Source organism: Squalius cephalus (genome assembly GCF_949319135.1).
Source record: "Squalius cephalus genome assembly, chromosome: 12".
Classification (NCBI taxonomy): Eukaryota; Metazoa; Chordata; class Actinopteri; order Cypriniformes; family Leuciscidae; genus Squalius; species Squalius cephalus.
Genome location: NC_137133.1, coordinates 17630089 through 17645744, shown reverse-complemented (window position 1 = coordinate 17645744; position 15656 = coordinate 17630089). Strand labels below are relative to the sequence as shown.

General features: G+C 42.3%; 1 protein-coding gene across 2 annotated transcripts in view; it reads right to left on the bottom strand.

The window, feature by feature from the left end:
• LOC307168974 (disks large-associated protein 2-like) overlaps positions 1 to 15656 on the bottom strand; it is a 93030-nt gene that overhangs the window by 18522 nt on the left and 58852 nt on the right. The window contains exon 6 of one of the 2 annotated variants that reach the window (XM_079889294.1): positions 9788 to 9823. In XM_079889294.1, coding sequence (XP_079745420.1) covers positions 9788 to 9823 — 36 coding nt within the window. Of the gene's footprint in view, positions 1 to 1279; positions 1621 to 9787; positions 9824 to 15656 lie in introns of those variants that run through there. The other variant, XM_079889295.1, reaches the window with a different exon arrangement.

Sequence of the window (15656 nt, the reverse complement as noted above, 5' to 3'; positions counted from 1 at the left end):
GTTAATGTCCACCCTTGTGAAAAAGAAGTATCCTTTAGCACATAAAAAAAAAAAAAAGAGTGCCTATTACGGAATAGTGCAAACTAATGTTTTCAGACACTTGCATGTCAATTTCAAATAAATGAAAATGTATTGTATTGTAATTTAAAATTATATTAAATGCCAATTACACAAAAATCATAATTACTTCTGTCTTTGAAATATGTTTATTGTAATACTGAATGGACAAACATTTATTTTAAACAAAAATATACTTAAATATTGTTAGAAATTATAATCAACTTTAGTTTTGCTTTAGTATGTTAGTCAAAACATTAAAATGAGTGTACTTCTTTAAAGCATGTCAAAAGATGAAAACAATGATTTATAGTGTACTTTAAGTAAAGCCAATTGAGGGTGAGTAAATGATGACATAATTGTCAATTTTGGGTGAACTATCTCTTTAATTAAGAAACACAATTATGAAAGTTTATTCTCTTTAAGTACACATAAGTGACCTTTTATTTTTTATTTCATTTATTTTATTTTAGATTATATTATATAAAAAAATCTTAAATAAATTAAAACATTTAAAAGTATATTAAAAAAAGAAAGTACACTACAAGGGCACAATCAATATAATTTAGCACGCTTATTTTTCACAATGGTATTGTCTCCTATGCCAATTAAAAAGATGTTCAGATCCAGTCGATATAAATAGCATCATTCATCCATCATTTGTAGTTGTGTCTAAAAGGAAAACGCTGAAGTGTGTGTGGCACTTGGTCATTTGCCAAATCGGCAAGAAAACCATTCAGAACCAAACCATTATTACAGTAAATACACTTTTAATACACAATTTTATTTTAATATATATTTTAGATTTTAAATAATATTTTAAAACTAAACAATTTCTGAAAAACAGTAAAACAAAAGGTAATGGAGGCAAAAATGCAAAACAAAGAGACAAAAACGTTAGTATTTTAAACTAAAATTCAAAATGAACGAATTTGCAAAACACTGAAAAAGAAGTTAACTTAAAAAAAACTAACAAACTAAATGATGTTCATAAAATACAAACTTTTGTAAGATTTTTACTTTAAAGTCAATTTAGATTAAATTAAAATGTAGCAATAAAAAAAGTAAAAAATGATATAACATAAATTATATGACTGCATTTATACAGATTAAAAACAACATTCTAACGTATATCCAATTAAAATACACAATTATTCACAGGAATTGGGTCAGTGTCAGATTTCAGTTCCAGTGCCTCCACATAAAAGGGGTTAAAATTCACCGTAGTGCCAGTTCATTCACTGAAGATTCCAGTAAGAGCGTCGCTTGATCCTGTACGTTTCATCTGGGTCGTCCTTATCATGTGTGCATGGGCTCTGACAGTGCTGAAGTGATATGCTTAGTAACTGTGTGATGACATGAATGAAGGATGATATGAGACACAAGAAAAATAGGCCTACATGAAGACTAATGTTTCAAAACATGAATTTTAATTTCATTTAATTTCAAGTGCACCTACTGTACTTCTGCAAGCCTGATTACAGTATGTGGCTAATGAAATGCTATATGCAACTGTATACTGCACAGTATGCAAAATTATATATTTGGATTTTCCATGCATACAGAAATTTTGTTTACTGTGCACAGAATACGTACTGTAGACCGTATAAGTAGTAGGATATTATACTATTCTAAACATATTAGTTTACCGTGCTAAAGAAAGGTTCTTATTTTAAAATCTGATCGGATAAGCAATGTCCAAAACTGATGCAAAAGACAAAAAGAAAAAAGCTTGTTTGACAAAATGTTGACAAATGTAAACAGCTGACAGTTGTTACTTCGTGGTTCACCGTCTAACATCATGGCAACCCACAACAACTCTAAACCATGGTCAAATCCCTGTAACCTTTCAATAGAGTTTGACATTAGCATATTTCAAAGCTATTGACAACTATGGCAAGCAGGACGGGTCCAAGAGCCGTGGGAATGGAGCGAGGCCGGTTGCGCGATTGCTAATGCTACAGAAATATCAGGCAAAGTAGTTTTGATTGAACTACTTTATTTATAATATAAATATCTACATTAAATATTTATATGTGACTTGATCAGTAATCACTACATTTGGCAGACGTCACAATTTGATGACGTGAAACTGTAAAAAGTTGCGGCCGACGTGCATGTAAACAGTATGCAGATGAGGCTTTTGCGGCACGTTCTGCTTTGTAACTTCGTGAAACATTAGTAAACCATATTAAATCTTAGAGCAGGTTGTCTCAATTCAAACAAGCCCACACACATATGATGTTTAGATCTTGAGCAAATCCTAACGGAGTGCCATTACATGCTGCTTGGCTATAGGACTTCTGGGATTCGATCACATCACGATCATGGTGCAGTGTTTTCCAACGGCATTTGAAAGTTCAACCAATGGAAACTGGATCTCGGGTATAGTGGGTAAGGATGAAGTGTTGAGACCATTCGGACACTGTTTTACAGATGGAATGTGTTTGGATTGGATCGATCGCTCTGGGGTTTCCCATACAACAACATAACTCACTGCTTAACTACCATAGTATGATGCATCCTTGAAGAAATCAACTAGTCACGACGGTTTCCCAAAACCGTACTGTCACAAACTGGTCGTTCAACCACATTGGTTAATGATGTCACGCAGGTGTTGGAGTAATAACTTGTTTTAATGAATCTGTCTGTGATCGAATTAATGTTAGATGTTTTGCTATACATTATGGACATGGCCTCTGAGGACTATTTCACATTTTTCTCAGTTATTTTGCTTTATTTCCAGATTCAATCATAGGCTCGTTCTTACTAGAGCACGTCTGCACATGCGCACTCTTCAAAAATGGTGCTTTAAATCTCTTGACAAACTAAAAGACGTAAATGACATTTGTATGTATTCTAAATAAAAGATATAGATTGTACTGAATGTCAGCTTGCTTATTTGGCTCAAGATAAGGATTTATTGAGTCCACATGTCATGCAAACAAGAAACTCTGCTTCTAACCACAGGTCGAGAGCTGTCGTTCCAACCACACAACTTTGCGATGCTGTTTGCGAATGTTTGTTCGAACTATGGTTTCGAGAAACACTGACTCGTTGAACTATGCTGATAACGACGGAACTTGCAACCATAGTTGGCTAACGATGCTTTCGGGGAACGCACCCCTGATTGACAGGTCTGGATTTACCGTAGAATAGGAGCGCACAGCTGAAACAGCGCTGGAAGATCATCACTCATCCAGGATCTTATTACTTATTTTTGTGTTTTGTGGCATTTACACATCTAAGTAGTTCTTCTGTTCATTAACACTCAGATCATTTGTTTGGAGAGGCTTTTGGACTTTTAATAAAAAGGCTGCCTCGGTTCCAAACCCCGTAACTTTTGATTGCTTTGAGATATCAACAAAAAAAATTTGGCCCAGATGCAGATAAGATAAAAATCCTGATCGGAGCATCCCTAGTTAGTATACTAATATCATAGTATACTACCAATTTCATATAATAATGCTCAAATGTCAGTATGATTAAATTGACACATTAAATTTATCAGAAGTCACAGTAAAGACATTTAAAATGTTACAATAGATTTCTATTTTAATTAAATGTAGTTCCTTTTTGTAGTCACTACGAGTTACGTCGTGACGACGAATGGGGTTTTGCTTAGAAAGCCTCTCACCTTCGAGAATATAAAACGAGCCAATGGCAAGAAAATGTCATGGGTCTGCGGAATTTGCATATCGTAACTCCGCCCCACCTCGTGGATATATAAGGAAGTACGCTGGCAACATGCAGTTACGCTTTCGCTTCAGAGCCAAGAGCTTTCTTCACTCCCACAAGCCATTCTGAATTATCTTCACTCTATGAGACGAGCAGCTTTCCAGTGTGTTGGTGCAACGGCGCGTTCCAGCGAGATCACATTGCCTGCTACTGGTCTGTGCAGTGATCTGCCGACAGTGTGTGTGCTTCTCCCTGGGCGTTTCAGGACTCTGCTGAGCTTTTTCCTCTCTCTAAAAGAGCTGCACGTGGCACGTCTTTTTCAAGACGGCTCGCCCGTGTGTTTTCTGGATGTGGGTGCATGATTCATCTGCCTAACGGTCACGAGTGCTGTTTGGCGTGTTGGGCTTAATCACGCTCGGCAGCGCTCGTGGATGAGTCATGTTTTCTTAGCGGGAACATGACCATCACAGTGTTTAGATCGAGACTCAATGATCTCCGTGTGGGTAGAGTCCCCTCTACCACACCCCAATCTATCTCTTCCTCGATACTTTGGCTGGTGGCCAGGGTGATCTGAGGGTTACGGTGTGGCACAATAACCGACGAGTCATCCCTCGGGCCACGCCCCCTCCACATCGCAAACAGTGGAGCTTCCGTGTATGCCTGGTTCCTCTCGGGGACCCAGTGTTTTCATTCGGGGCTCCAGCGGATGATGTCATGTCACTCACAGCATCACAAGGCGGGCTTGATTCCTCTGGAAATGAGGATTCGTCTGCATTGCCTCCCACGGGAGTGCCAGCGTTAGCCGAGTCAGATCCAAAGCTGACGGCCATGCTTTCCCGGGCAGCCGAAGGCATCAGTAGGAGTGGCGCCGCCCTCCACCGAGCACTGTAGGCTGGACGATTGGTTCCTGGGCCCGCGCTCAGGAACCAATCATGTGGCCAAGACTGACAGAACGCGGAAACTCGACCACACCCCCACACAGGGACGCTATGCCTCCCATGTCCGGGCTGGTCGATCCGCCCCGCACTGTACGGACCTCGCTCTATGGGCGATATCGGTACCTGCGTGATCCCTGGCCCAGGTGATGTCCACATGTGTGGTCCAGGAATGGGCTCAGCCAGGTCTCTTGAGACCAGGTTTGCGAACACAGGGACCTCGTGCTCCGGCACCTAGCCCGTCTGGGCCTTCGGGTCAACTGGGAGAAGAGCAAACTTTTCCCTGTGCAGAGGATCTCTTTTCTTGGTATGGAAATCGACTCAGTCACCATGTGCGCACAGCTTATGAGTGAGCGCGCGCAGTCACTGCTGACTTGCCTGAGATTGTTCTAGGGCAAGAGTGTGGTTGCGGCATATGGCATCCACAGCCGCAGCAACGCCGCTCAGATTGCTTCATATGAGACCGCTTCAGCTCTAGCTTCGCGATCGAGTCCCGAGGTGGGCATGACAACAAGACACGCTCCGAATACCAGTTACTCCGACCTGCTGTCAGACCTTCACCCGAACCTCAGGTTTCTATGGGCCGGAGTGCCCTTAGAACGGGTTTCCAGGCATGTTGTTGCCTGGACAGCACCCCAGCGCCTTTGGCATGTCAATTGCCTTGAGTTGCTGGCGGTATGTCTGGCTCTGCACCGCTTCCGTGTGTTGCTCAAGAACCAGCACGTACTAGTCCGATCAGACAATACCGCAAAAGTAGCGTACATCAACCGACAAGGTGGTCTACGCTCCCGCCGTATGTTGCAACTCACCCGCCACCACCTCCTATGGAGTCAGAAGCATCTGAGGTCACTTCAAGCTATTTAAATCCCGGGAGACCTGAACTGTGCAGCCGACGAGCTCTCACGGCTTCAGCCTCTTCCTGGAGAATGGAGACTCCATCCCCAGTCGGATCAGCTGATTTGGGAACAGTTTGGGGACGCACAGGTAGATCTGTTTGGCTCCCACGACTCTTCCCATTGCAGCCTGTTTTACTCCCTGACCGAGGCACCCTGGCGCACAGCTGGCCGCAGGGCCTCCGCAAGAATGCGTTTCCCCCAGTGAGCCTTCTTGCACAGACCCTGTGCAAGATCAGGGAGGACGAGGAGCAGGTCATATTGGTTGCGCCTCATTGGTTCTGGTTCTATTGGACCTGGTTCTCCGAACTAGTACGGCACCTCCTTTCTCAGAGACGGGGCACCCTATGGAACCCTCGTCCCGATCTTTGGAACCTCCACTTGTGGCTCCTGGATGGGACGAGGCAGGTTTGAGTACCCTACCACCAGCGGTGGTGGCTACCTTCACTTACGCTAGAGCATCGCCCACGAGACATGCCTACGCGTTGAAGTGGAACCTCTTCGTCACCTGGTGCTCTTCTCGCTGAGGAGACCCCAAAAAATGCCAGAGCAGAGTCGTGCTTTCCTTCCTGCAAGAAGGGTTGGAGCGAAGGCTGTCTCCCTCCACCCTGAAAGTATATGTTGCCGCTATCGCCGCGCATCACAACGCAGTCGAAGGTAAGTCCGTGGGAAAGCACGACCTGGTCATCAGGTTCCTGAGAGGAGCGAGGAGACTGAATCCTCCTCGCCCTCCTCTCGTACCCTCTTGGGACCTCTCAGTGGTTTTAACTGCCCTGCAGAGTGCTCCCTTCGAGCCTCTGCAATCAGTGAGCTTAAGTTCCTGTCAATGAAGACAGCGATCCTGGCTGCTTTGGCCTCCATCAAGAGGGTAGGGGACCTGCAGGCATTTTCGGTTGACGAAGCGTGCCTCGAATTCGGGCCGGCCTACTCTCACGTGATCCTGAGACCCCGGCCTGGATACATGCCCAAGGTTCCCACCACTCCCTTTCCAGACCAGGTGGTGAACCTGCAAGCGCTGCCCTTGGAGGAGGCAGACCCAGCCTTGGCACTGGTCTGTCCAGTACGCGCCCTCCATGCTTACGTAGACAGAATGCAGTGTTTCAGGACCTCAGACCAGCTCTTTTTCTGTTATGGTGGGAAGCTGAAGGGAAAGGCTCTCTCCAAGCAAAGGTTGTCTCACTGGTTAGTGGACACCATTGCTTTAGCATACCAGCAGCAAGGTCGACCGTGCCCCCTTGGTGTGAAGGCTAACTCAATCCGGAGTGTGGCTTCCTCTTGGGCTCTAGCGCATGGCCCCTCGCTAACAGACATCTGCAGAGATGCAGGCTGGGCGACACCTAACACTTTCGCAAGATTCTAAAATCTCTGAGTGGAGCCAGTGTCCTCTCATGTACTCAACCAGATTCAACCAGCCAGTACTAGGATCTGCTCAGGTGTCTTCGCTTGCTCGCCATTCCACTCTGCGGACTGGATACGTGCGATATTCTCCTCAGGTGAGCCTCCCCAAGAAGCCTTGAGTTCCTCCAGCGCTGTTGATGTCAACGCCAGAGTTATGCCACCGGCAGCTTTCGCGTTGGCCAGGTGCCTTCATGTGCATGGTTCTCCCTCAGGGCGACCCCCATATGTGTATTTCCACTGTAAGCCTCTCTCAAGCGTGTGTCTTTCCCTTGGCAAACCACCTTGCCACCCCTGGGGTTGAAACATTCCACCCTGCGGGCTGGACACCCCAATGTTTTTCCATATGCAGCCCCCTTCCGGGTCATATGTGTATTCTGAACCCCCCCCCCCCCCCCCATATAAGCATAAAAAATTAAGCATATTAGAATGATTTCGAAAGGAAATAAAACAAATTAGAATAGAAAGCTCTAAAATGTTTTTTTAAAACTGAAATAATATTTCATGATATTTCTGTCTTTATTTAATTATATAAATGCACTCTTGGTGAGCATAAAATACTTATTTAATTTTTGGGTAGTGAATTTATAATCCCACTTTGTCCACCATCTTGGATTTTTTTTTCCGCCTCCAATAGACTTGTTTACGTATTTCAGTGATGCTTGTGTGGTGGATTAGACATATGGTGAGTGAATGAATGAATGAATGAAGATGGCTTGGAAGATTTACATGGATGGAGAGAGGGATGAGCAGTTCTCTGTCATGTCTAGTCCATCAGAGCCAGTGTCATTTCCATTTTCTCCCGTGGAGGTGGAGGATGTGTTCACACACCTCATCTCTCAGTGGCGATCGGAATTTAGAGTTGGCTCCAATTTTTTTTTTCTCAACATACATACATACATACATACATACAGTGGCAATGCCCCCATGAATGCAGAGTGGATGTCATTATGACTACGATCACTACAATCGATTAAATCCTTCCACACATGACAACCTAAAGAAAACTCCAGAAAATTCACTTTTTTCAGTTTGTACCATTTACATCATTATAAATTTATAACAATACATTTCCTGATAGAGCTTCCCTATTCTTCTGTAATTAGTGATGGTTAGAAAATTGATTTCGCTTTCTATAGCTATTATTTGGGGCAAACATTGTAAATCTTGAATTATTAGAAATACATTTGACAAAATTTTCCATTTAAATATTGTTTAAAAAAGGTTTAACCTTGTATTATCGGCTAAATGTGCTAAACCAGTGGTTCCCAAACTTTTTAGAGTGGCGTACCCCCTGAGGTATTTGTCAAGTCAAGTCAAGTCATCTTCGTTTATATAGCTCTTTTAACAATGTAGATTGTTTCAAAGCAGCTTTACAGAGATACGCGTATAATTTAAGGTAACAGAGATTGTTTTGGCTTTATAGCGGTTCTTTAATAAAGTTATTTTCCAGCTAAAGTTAGTTTTGATTGATTCGCTTCCGTCGCAACGATCATTTGCTATTAAATTAGGGGCCGCTAAGACGACACCATTCTCTCTACACAGACTTTAAACGCGAACCTGTGATAAGCGCTGATGGCATTCACATGCACATTAAGAATTGGTTCTATAGTTATGTGCATTTGAATATATATGCGCAGGTTTGTAATTCCCTACAAACCAAGCCTAAACAAAGTACTGGTCTTTCCTTATAAATTTTGATACAGAATTTTATTTTATTTTGTCACTTCGGGGTAGGTACGAGGTAGGTATTTAATACCCCACCTCTCTTAAGACTGCAATCACACCTTTACGGGACAATATTTATCCCATAATTTGTTTTTAGTGGATTTTTTACCTTTATAAATACATCAAGAAAATTTTATTTAAAATAAAAAAAGGCTCAAGTGATACTCTTCAAATAAAGTCACTGTCTTAATGAGTGAGCCATCAAGTTATGCATTCATTCAGTAACAAAGCAAGTGGCTGTATTCATGAATGGGTCATTGGATCATTGACTCTCCCTATTCGTTCAAAGCCACAGTTTGTTTAAGAAACACTTCTGTGTGTTGCAGTTCTGCAGTGGCTTTTGTTTTAATGTTATTTTAAGGTGGTTTAGAATTAAATGAACAGCATTCATTCCGTTCCCTAAAACTCAGCATTTTGCTTGCATACTCCCTCTGTCACCCTCTGTTTGGGAACCACTGAGCTAAATAATAATATCACATTTTACTGAGGACCACTGAAGTTATATCACTAACTTATTAAAAAGTTATCCAGTTTAATTTATATTACTAATGCGGTAATCATGCACGATCCCCTGTGAATTCAAATAAGAAATCATACACTGCAACAAAAACAAAAAATAAATAACAATAATAATAATGTCTAAACACAGTCAGAAACCATCTAAGATGTTAAATAAGAATAAAATAAAACAAACTGAAGTCATTTTATTTTTACTTTATGTAATAAATATGTAAATGTAAATGTAAATATCTGCCTCAAATGGGTGCCAGGAAACACTTTATTTTACAGTGTCCCTGTTGCACATATTATGTGTAAACTTATAAGTAATAATTATGTGTAATAAAAGTAAAGTATTCATAATTACAATTAACTAACTCTAAACTAAACCACTAACCCTAATTATATAGTAAGTACATGTTGTTGTTAATTACTCAGTACATATTTGTATAATTATACTGTAACTAGGGCACCTTAAAATAAAGTGTAACCAAGGTTTTTGATACAGATAATAAATTTTGCTAGATAATGTGAAAGTAGACAAAACAATGATGTGAAATGAAGTACAACAGGTATATTACAAAAGAGCCCTTTCAGACCTACCGTACATTCTACGCCCCCCAGCTAAGCTACGGGCCCCTAAAATGAAAAAAAAAGGGTGATAGCTTAGTAAGAAGGAAATTTAAAAGAAAGAAAGAAAAAAAACAACTGGCCAAATAATTCAACACTATGAAAGATAAACACTGCTTCTGACTCATGCATTGTGTCATGCGCTCTCTGTAATAATGATATGTATGTGTCTTCATCTTAATTAAACAAAGAAACAACAAACAAACAAACAAACAAACACAATTAGGCGAATTCACAAAGAATTCCGTGCATGTGCTGTTAAGTGTTTGGCCTCTAAACTACAGCAGGAAGGTAGAATATTGCATTTGGTAAAATATTACGTAAAAACCTAATTATACTAATTGACTCATTTAATGCTTGTTGTAATCAATATTAGCATAAACCAATAAATAGCTAAATAAGCCTGTGAAAGTTGTGCAGGCACAATTATGCCAAATATGTCTTAATACATCCCAATTTAAAGTCAAATTAATAAAGTGAATGCTTCATTTATTTATCATCAATTATGTGTTACTTAGTTACTGTAAGAGATATGCAAATGTTAATTGTTAATCGAATGTCACTATTAATACGTGATTAATATGTAAATGATTCCATCATTTTAATCATATTTCAATTTGGCAAATCAGGAAACTGTTAAATCTTGAATGCCTGTTATTATGGATCTAGCAAATCACTTTAGTTCTGTGAAATTCTGCCTGAACATAAACAACTCACAAATTTAACAAGAAAAAACAAATAAAACAATTATAACAGAAATAAACACAGAAAACACTGGAAATTTTGGGTTCATTGGGCAATTTTGATGTCTGTTTTTCTTACTGACAAAGACACAATGCTTTCTCTAAATATTGTATCATAACTTCCATTCTCACAGTAATTGGATTAGTTTTGTTGCAAAAGCCTGTCCCCTCATAAACTTCCGAAATTAGTTAGTTAAATTAGTAATTATTTTCCGGGAAGTGATATGGCTAAACTCTATCGATCGTACTGAAATAAGGAAAAACTAAATTTTACAGTCAGCATTCACAATTAAAACTAATAGTTTTAGAATAGTTCAGAATAGTTTCTGCAACAATTTAAATGGATAAATTCAGAATTTCACAGGATTTCAAAGAAAAAATCTCTGCACTGCACTAAGCGACTTAAGCCAAACTGGAGTTGATGTCCATGTGAATTTAGCTCTTGGTGTACAAATAGCATGTGAGATCAGAAAAACTTCTCAGATAACATTATGTAACCCGGTTCACTTTGAGGGGATAGAGCCACTGTGTCATAATGTTGGAGCTATGGGATCACTCCAGCGTGAGCCAGTGTCTGAAGCACATGTGGAAACACGTCAATTCTATTGGCCAACAGCGTGGTCAGGAGACATAGTGTCAGCACATCACAGAGACCATAAATTGATGCCTGAAATGCACATCACCAGATTCGAATTGTCTGAAGGAAGACATTCTCAGGCTTTACGCGAAGTATGCTGCACGCCTCATAAGCAAAGTCAGAAATGACCAACCAATAAGGTTGTGATTTCTTTTTTTTTTCTTTTTTTTTATGAACCTTATGGCCAGAAAAAAAGAAGGATTAACCAAGAAGGACCTGAGGTTAAATCCATATCCAAACTATAAAACATTATGAATGTGTGCATTGAGGATCAGCTTGCCGCAGCACAAATGTCTTGACACAGCTTTAGCTAGCGCCTTAGAGGAAGCCACACTCCAAGTGGAGTGGGCTCTGATGCCTAGAGGCAAAGACTTTCTGTATACCTCGTAGCCAATAAAAAAAAAAAAAAAAAAATAGGATGCAGTAGGATGCTTGGAGACGGGGCGAACCTCTGCCATGGCCTCCAAACAGACCAGTAATTGATTGGATTTAAGCCACAAGCCTTAACAGTCAATGTAAACCCTCAAGGCCATGACTGGACATAGGAGAGGAAGCATTTCTTGTTCAGGCAAGTCAAACAACAGGGGAGAAAACCTTGAAGGACGACCAGACGGATGGTGAAAAAAGCAAAGCAAGTTAGATATTAGGGGATGCCTCCCACAGAGGCTCCATCGATGTGGTCGTTGCAGGCAGAAGTAGTGGCCACATACACATTAAGCATAGGATGACACTGAACCAAAACAGGCAGTGGACTGGGTCAGGATGGTGCTGCACACACCATGACTCAAAGAGATGGCACTTCAGGGCATAAAGTTTCCTTGTGGAGGGAGCTCTAGCATTAAGAATAGTTTCTACAACCAACTTGAGAGACCGGAATCTATGAGCTGGTACCAACATCCAACCTTCCAACAGCTTCCACATCTCGGGCCTGGGGTGAAATATCGTGTTTTAGGCCTGGGAAAGAAGATCCCAGGTAGAGCATCCAAGGAGAGATATCAGGTCCAAGAACCAATGCACAAAGGAAAGATATCAGGTCCAAGAACCACACTCAGGCCAGCAAGAATGGAGTACCTAGCAACATCTGCACCATGGCATACAGTCCTAATGGAGCTGGAGGTATGAGGGCGACCAAAGGGGACAGTAGGTCCTCTCCTCAGAGACAAACAGGTCCAATTGCGCTTTGTCGAGCCCCTGCCAAATTAATTCCACCACCTTGGGGTGGAGTCTCCATTCCCAGAGCCTGAGCCCCTGCCTCAACAGGATGTCTGCACTCACTCATAGAATGTAGAGTGCCCTCAGGGAGAGCTCTCTGCTTTGAGACCAGGATCTGCTGCACCATCCTAACGCCCCATTATAGTGATGGGGACATCCAGTGTCATCCTATGTAACTCCAAACGATCTTGGAGTAACGTTTGATAACCAGCTGACCTTCACAGATCACATTTCAAAGACAGCTCGATCATGCAGGTTTGCACTGCACAACATCAGGAAGATCAGGCCTTTCCTTACTGAGCATAAAACACAACTTCTCGTCCAGGCCCTGGTCATTTATAGGCTTGACTACTGCAATGCTCTTCTGGCTGGACTTCCATCATGTGCAACCAAACCTCTACAGATAATCCAGAATGCTTCAGCTCATCTTGTCTTCAAAGAGCTCAAGAGGGCCCACGTCACTCCTCTGTTCATCTCTCTGCACTGGCTACCTCTCGCTGCTCGTATTAAGTTCAAGGCATTGACGCTTGCTTACAGATCTATCACAGGCTCAGCTCCCTCCTACTTTCACTCACTCCTACGAGTCTACATCCCTACCAGAAGCCTACGATCGGTCAAAGAGCGACGTCTTGTGGTTCCATCGCAGAAAGCCACAAAATCACTTTCCAGAACATTCTCATTCACAGTTCCATGCTGGTGGAATGCTCTCCCCACCCTCATCCGGAATGCAGAATCCCTGACAACATTCAAAAGACAGCTGAAAACCCATCTCTTCCGTGAGCACTTAACCGCATAAAAAAAAACAGAAAAAAAAAAACTTCCCTTTCCCTTTAAAACCTCACTTATCGGGCTTATGCTACTCTGAATAATGCCCGAACTTCGTATTTTGAGCACTTCTTGCGTTGTTTTTGCCTCTTCATGATGACTCGATTAATTTAGTCCTAATTTGTAAGTCGCTTTGGATAAAAGCATCTGCTAAATGACTAAATGTAAATGTATACTGTCAAAGAGCACCGTCCTTCGGATGAGACGTAAAACCGAGGTCCTGACTCACTGTGGTCATTAAAAATCCCATGGCACTTCTTGTAAAGAGTAGGGGTGTAACTCCAGTGTCTTGGCCATATTCTACACATTGGCCCTTGCCAATCATGGCCTCCTAATAATCCCTATCCACTAAATTGACTCTATCACTCTCTCTCCTCTCCACCTACATCTGGTGTGTGGTGAGCGCACTGGCGCCGTTGTACTGTGGCTGCCATCGCATCATCCGAGTGGATGCTGCACACTGGTGGTGGTTGAGGAGAGATCCCCTGACATGATTGTACCGCGCTTTGGGTGTACAGTAGTACATATGAAAGCACTATATAAATGCCTCAATCAATTAAATTCAACCTGAAAAGGGGGAGAGAATGCAGTCTGCCCAAGTGATTTATGCAAGAGACCTGTCAGCACTAACACATGGTAACACCTCAGGTCTGGGAGGAAGTACCTGAGAGCCAGATATACAACCTTCATTTCCAGGCAATTTTTGTGCTGAAGAAGATGTCAGTCTTCCCAGTCCCCTCGGGCTGGGCGACCATCCAAAATGGCACCCCAACCTGTGAGGGGGTGCACCAGTAGTCACCATCTTGCAATGACAACGTGTTCACATGTGAGGAACTGCGGTCTCCTCCACACAGAAAGGGAACAAAGCCCTCTGCGTGTTACCGTTATCTTCTTCAGGGGGTTGCACAATGCACAAAGCTATCATGTTGGCAGTCTGATATTTTCGGCCAGAAATTTCTTGACTTAGCTTGACTTCTTTCATCGCGGTCAGAATGGACTCCATTCGAACAGGAGACAGTGCCTGCATGAAAATTGAGTCCAACACCACTCAAAGAAACATTCTGTCTTGGCAAGAGAACAATCTTTTTGCTGTTCAGTCTCAAACCTCAAATTCTTCAAATGAGTGAGAACGATATCTTGATGCCGAACTGCTAACTCTTTCTACTAGGTCAATATGAGCCAGTCGTCCATATAACTGAATACACGAATGCCCTGGATTCTTAATGGAGCCAGTGCAGTGTCCATGGACTTTGTGAAAGTGCGGGGTGACAAGGCTAGGCCAAATGGAAGCACCTAATATTGGTAAGCTTCGCCCCGGAAGCGAACCTGAGATTCTTCCTGAGAACTTCTTTTGCTGTTGCAGAAGTTTGATATGAAAGTATGCATCCAGCATCCTACTATGACAAACCAATCCTCAGATTGAATTTGAAACATGATATCCTTGTGCATTATCATCATGAACCAGTAAGTCTGCAGAGTATGGTTTTGAGCCCGCAGGTCTAAAATCTGTCACTTTACACACTGGCTCTTTGCCCCTCCCGGAATGCTGCTGATTGCTTCTTAATCGCCTGAAACCTATTGACAACAGCATTGACTGCGTCGTAGAATAGGCCAGACGGTGAAACCGGGGCATCCAGCAGAAAGTTTTTTTCCTAGATACCAGAGAGGTTGAGCCACAGAAGTCTCTCCATGGCAACCAACGCAGACATCAAATGGGCGATGGAGCAAGCCATCTGCTTTGTGGCATGGAGAGCAAGATCTGTGGCCTGGTGGTGTTCCCTCACTCCTTCACGAGAGTCCAGGACTTTTAACAGGTCAGGCTGGTACGCCTGCAAGTTAGCCATCATATGCAGTGATGCACCAGCTTGATCTGCTGCCTCATAAGCCTTACTCATGAGGCCAGATGTAATTCTACAGGGCGTAGAGGGTAAAGTGGGCCTCTTCTGCGATGATGCTGAAGCAGGGGAGAGATAGCTAGGCCCACATCTTAACCCGTGGCATCACCGCATACCCATACTCCTTAAACCCTATGATAGTCATATCATTTGACATTGCATGTTTATGAATGGGTGCCAAGTACGGGATGCCCCAGTACTTCGACATCTCAGTGTGAAGGTCTGGGTAGAATTTTTATTAATAAATATTTTATAAATATTTTTTTCTCATCTGACCATTTAAGCCTGAGTTTATCCACCACACAGGTAACCACTTCGAGCAGTTCCTTGAAAGCACAAGACTGCGATGGCTGATGAGGGGTACCTTGGCCACCCAACACCTTAGAGCCAGAGGCGGCTGACAGTAGGTCCTTGTCTGGATCAGAAGAAATCGCTAGGCAACTTCTGAATCCAGAAAAAGGTCCTTAGAGTTTGATGAAGGAGCAAGAGAAAGGGCAGTGTCCGTTTCAAGCTCATCAACCAGCTCCGTC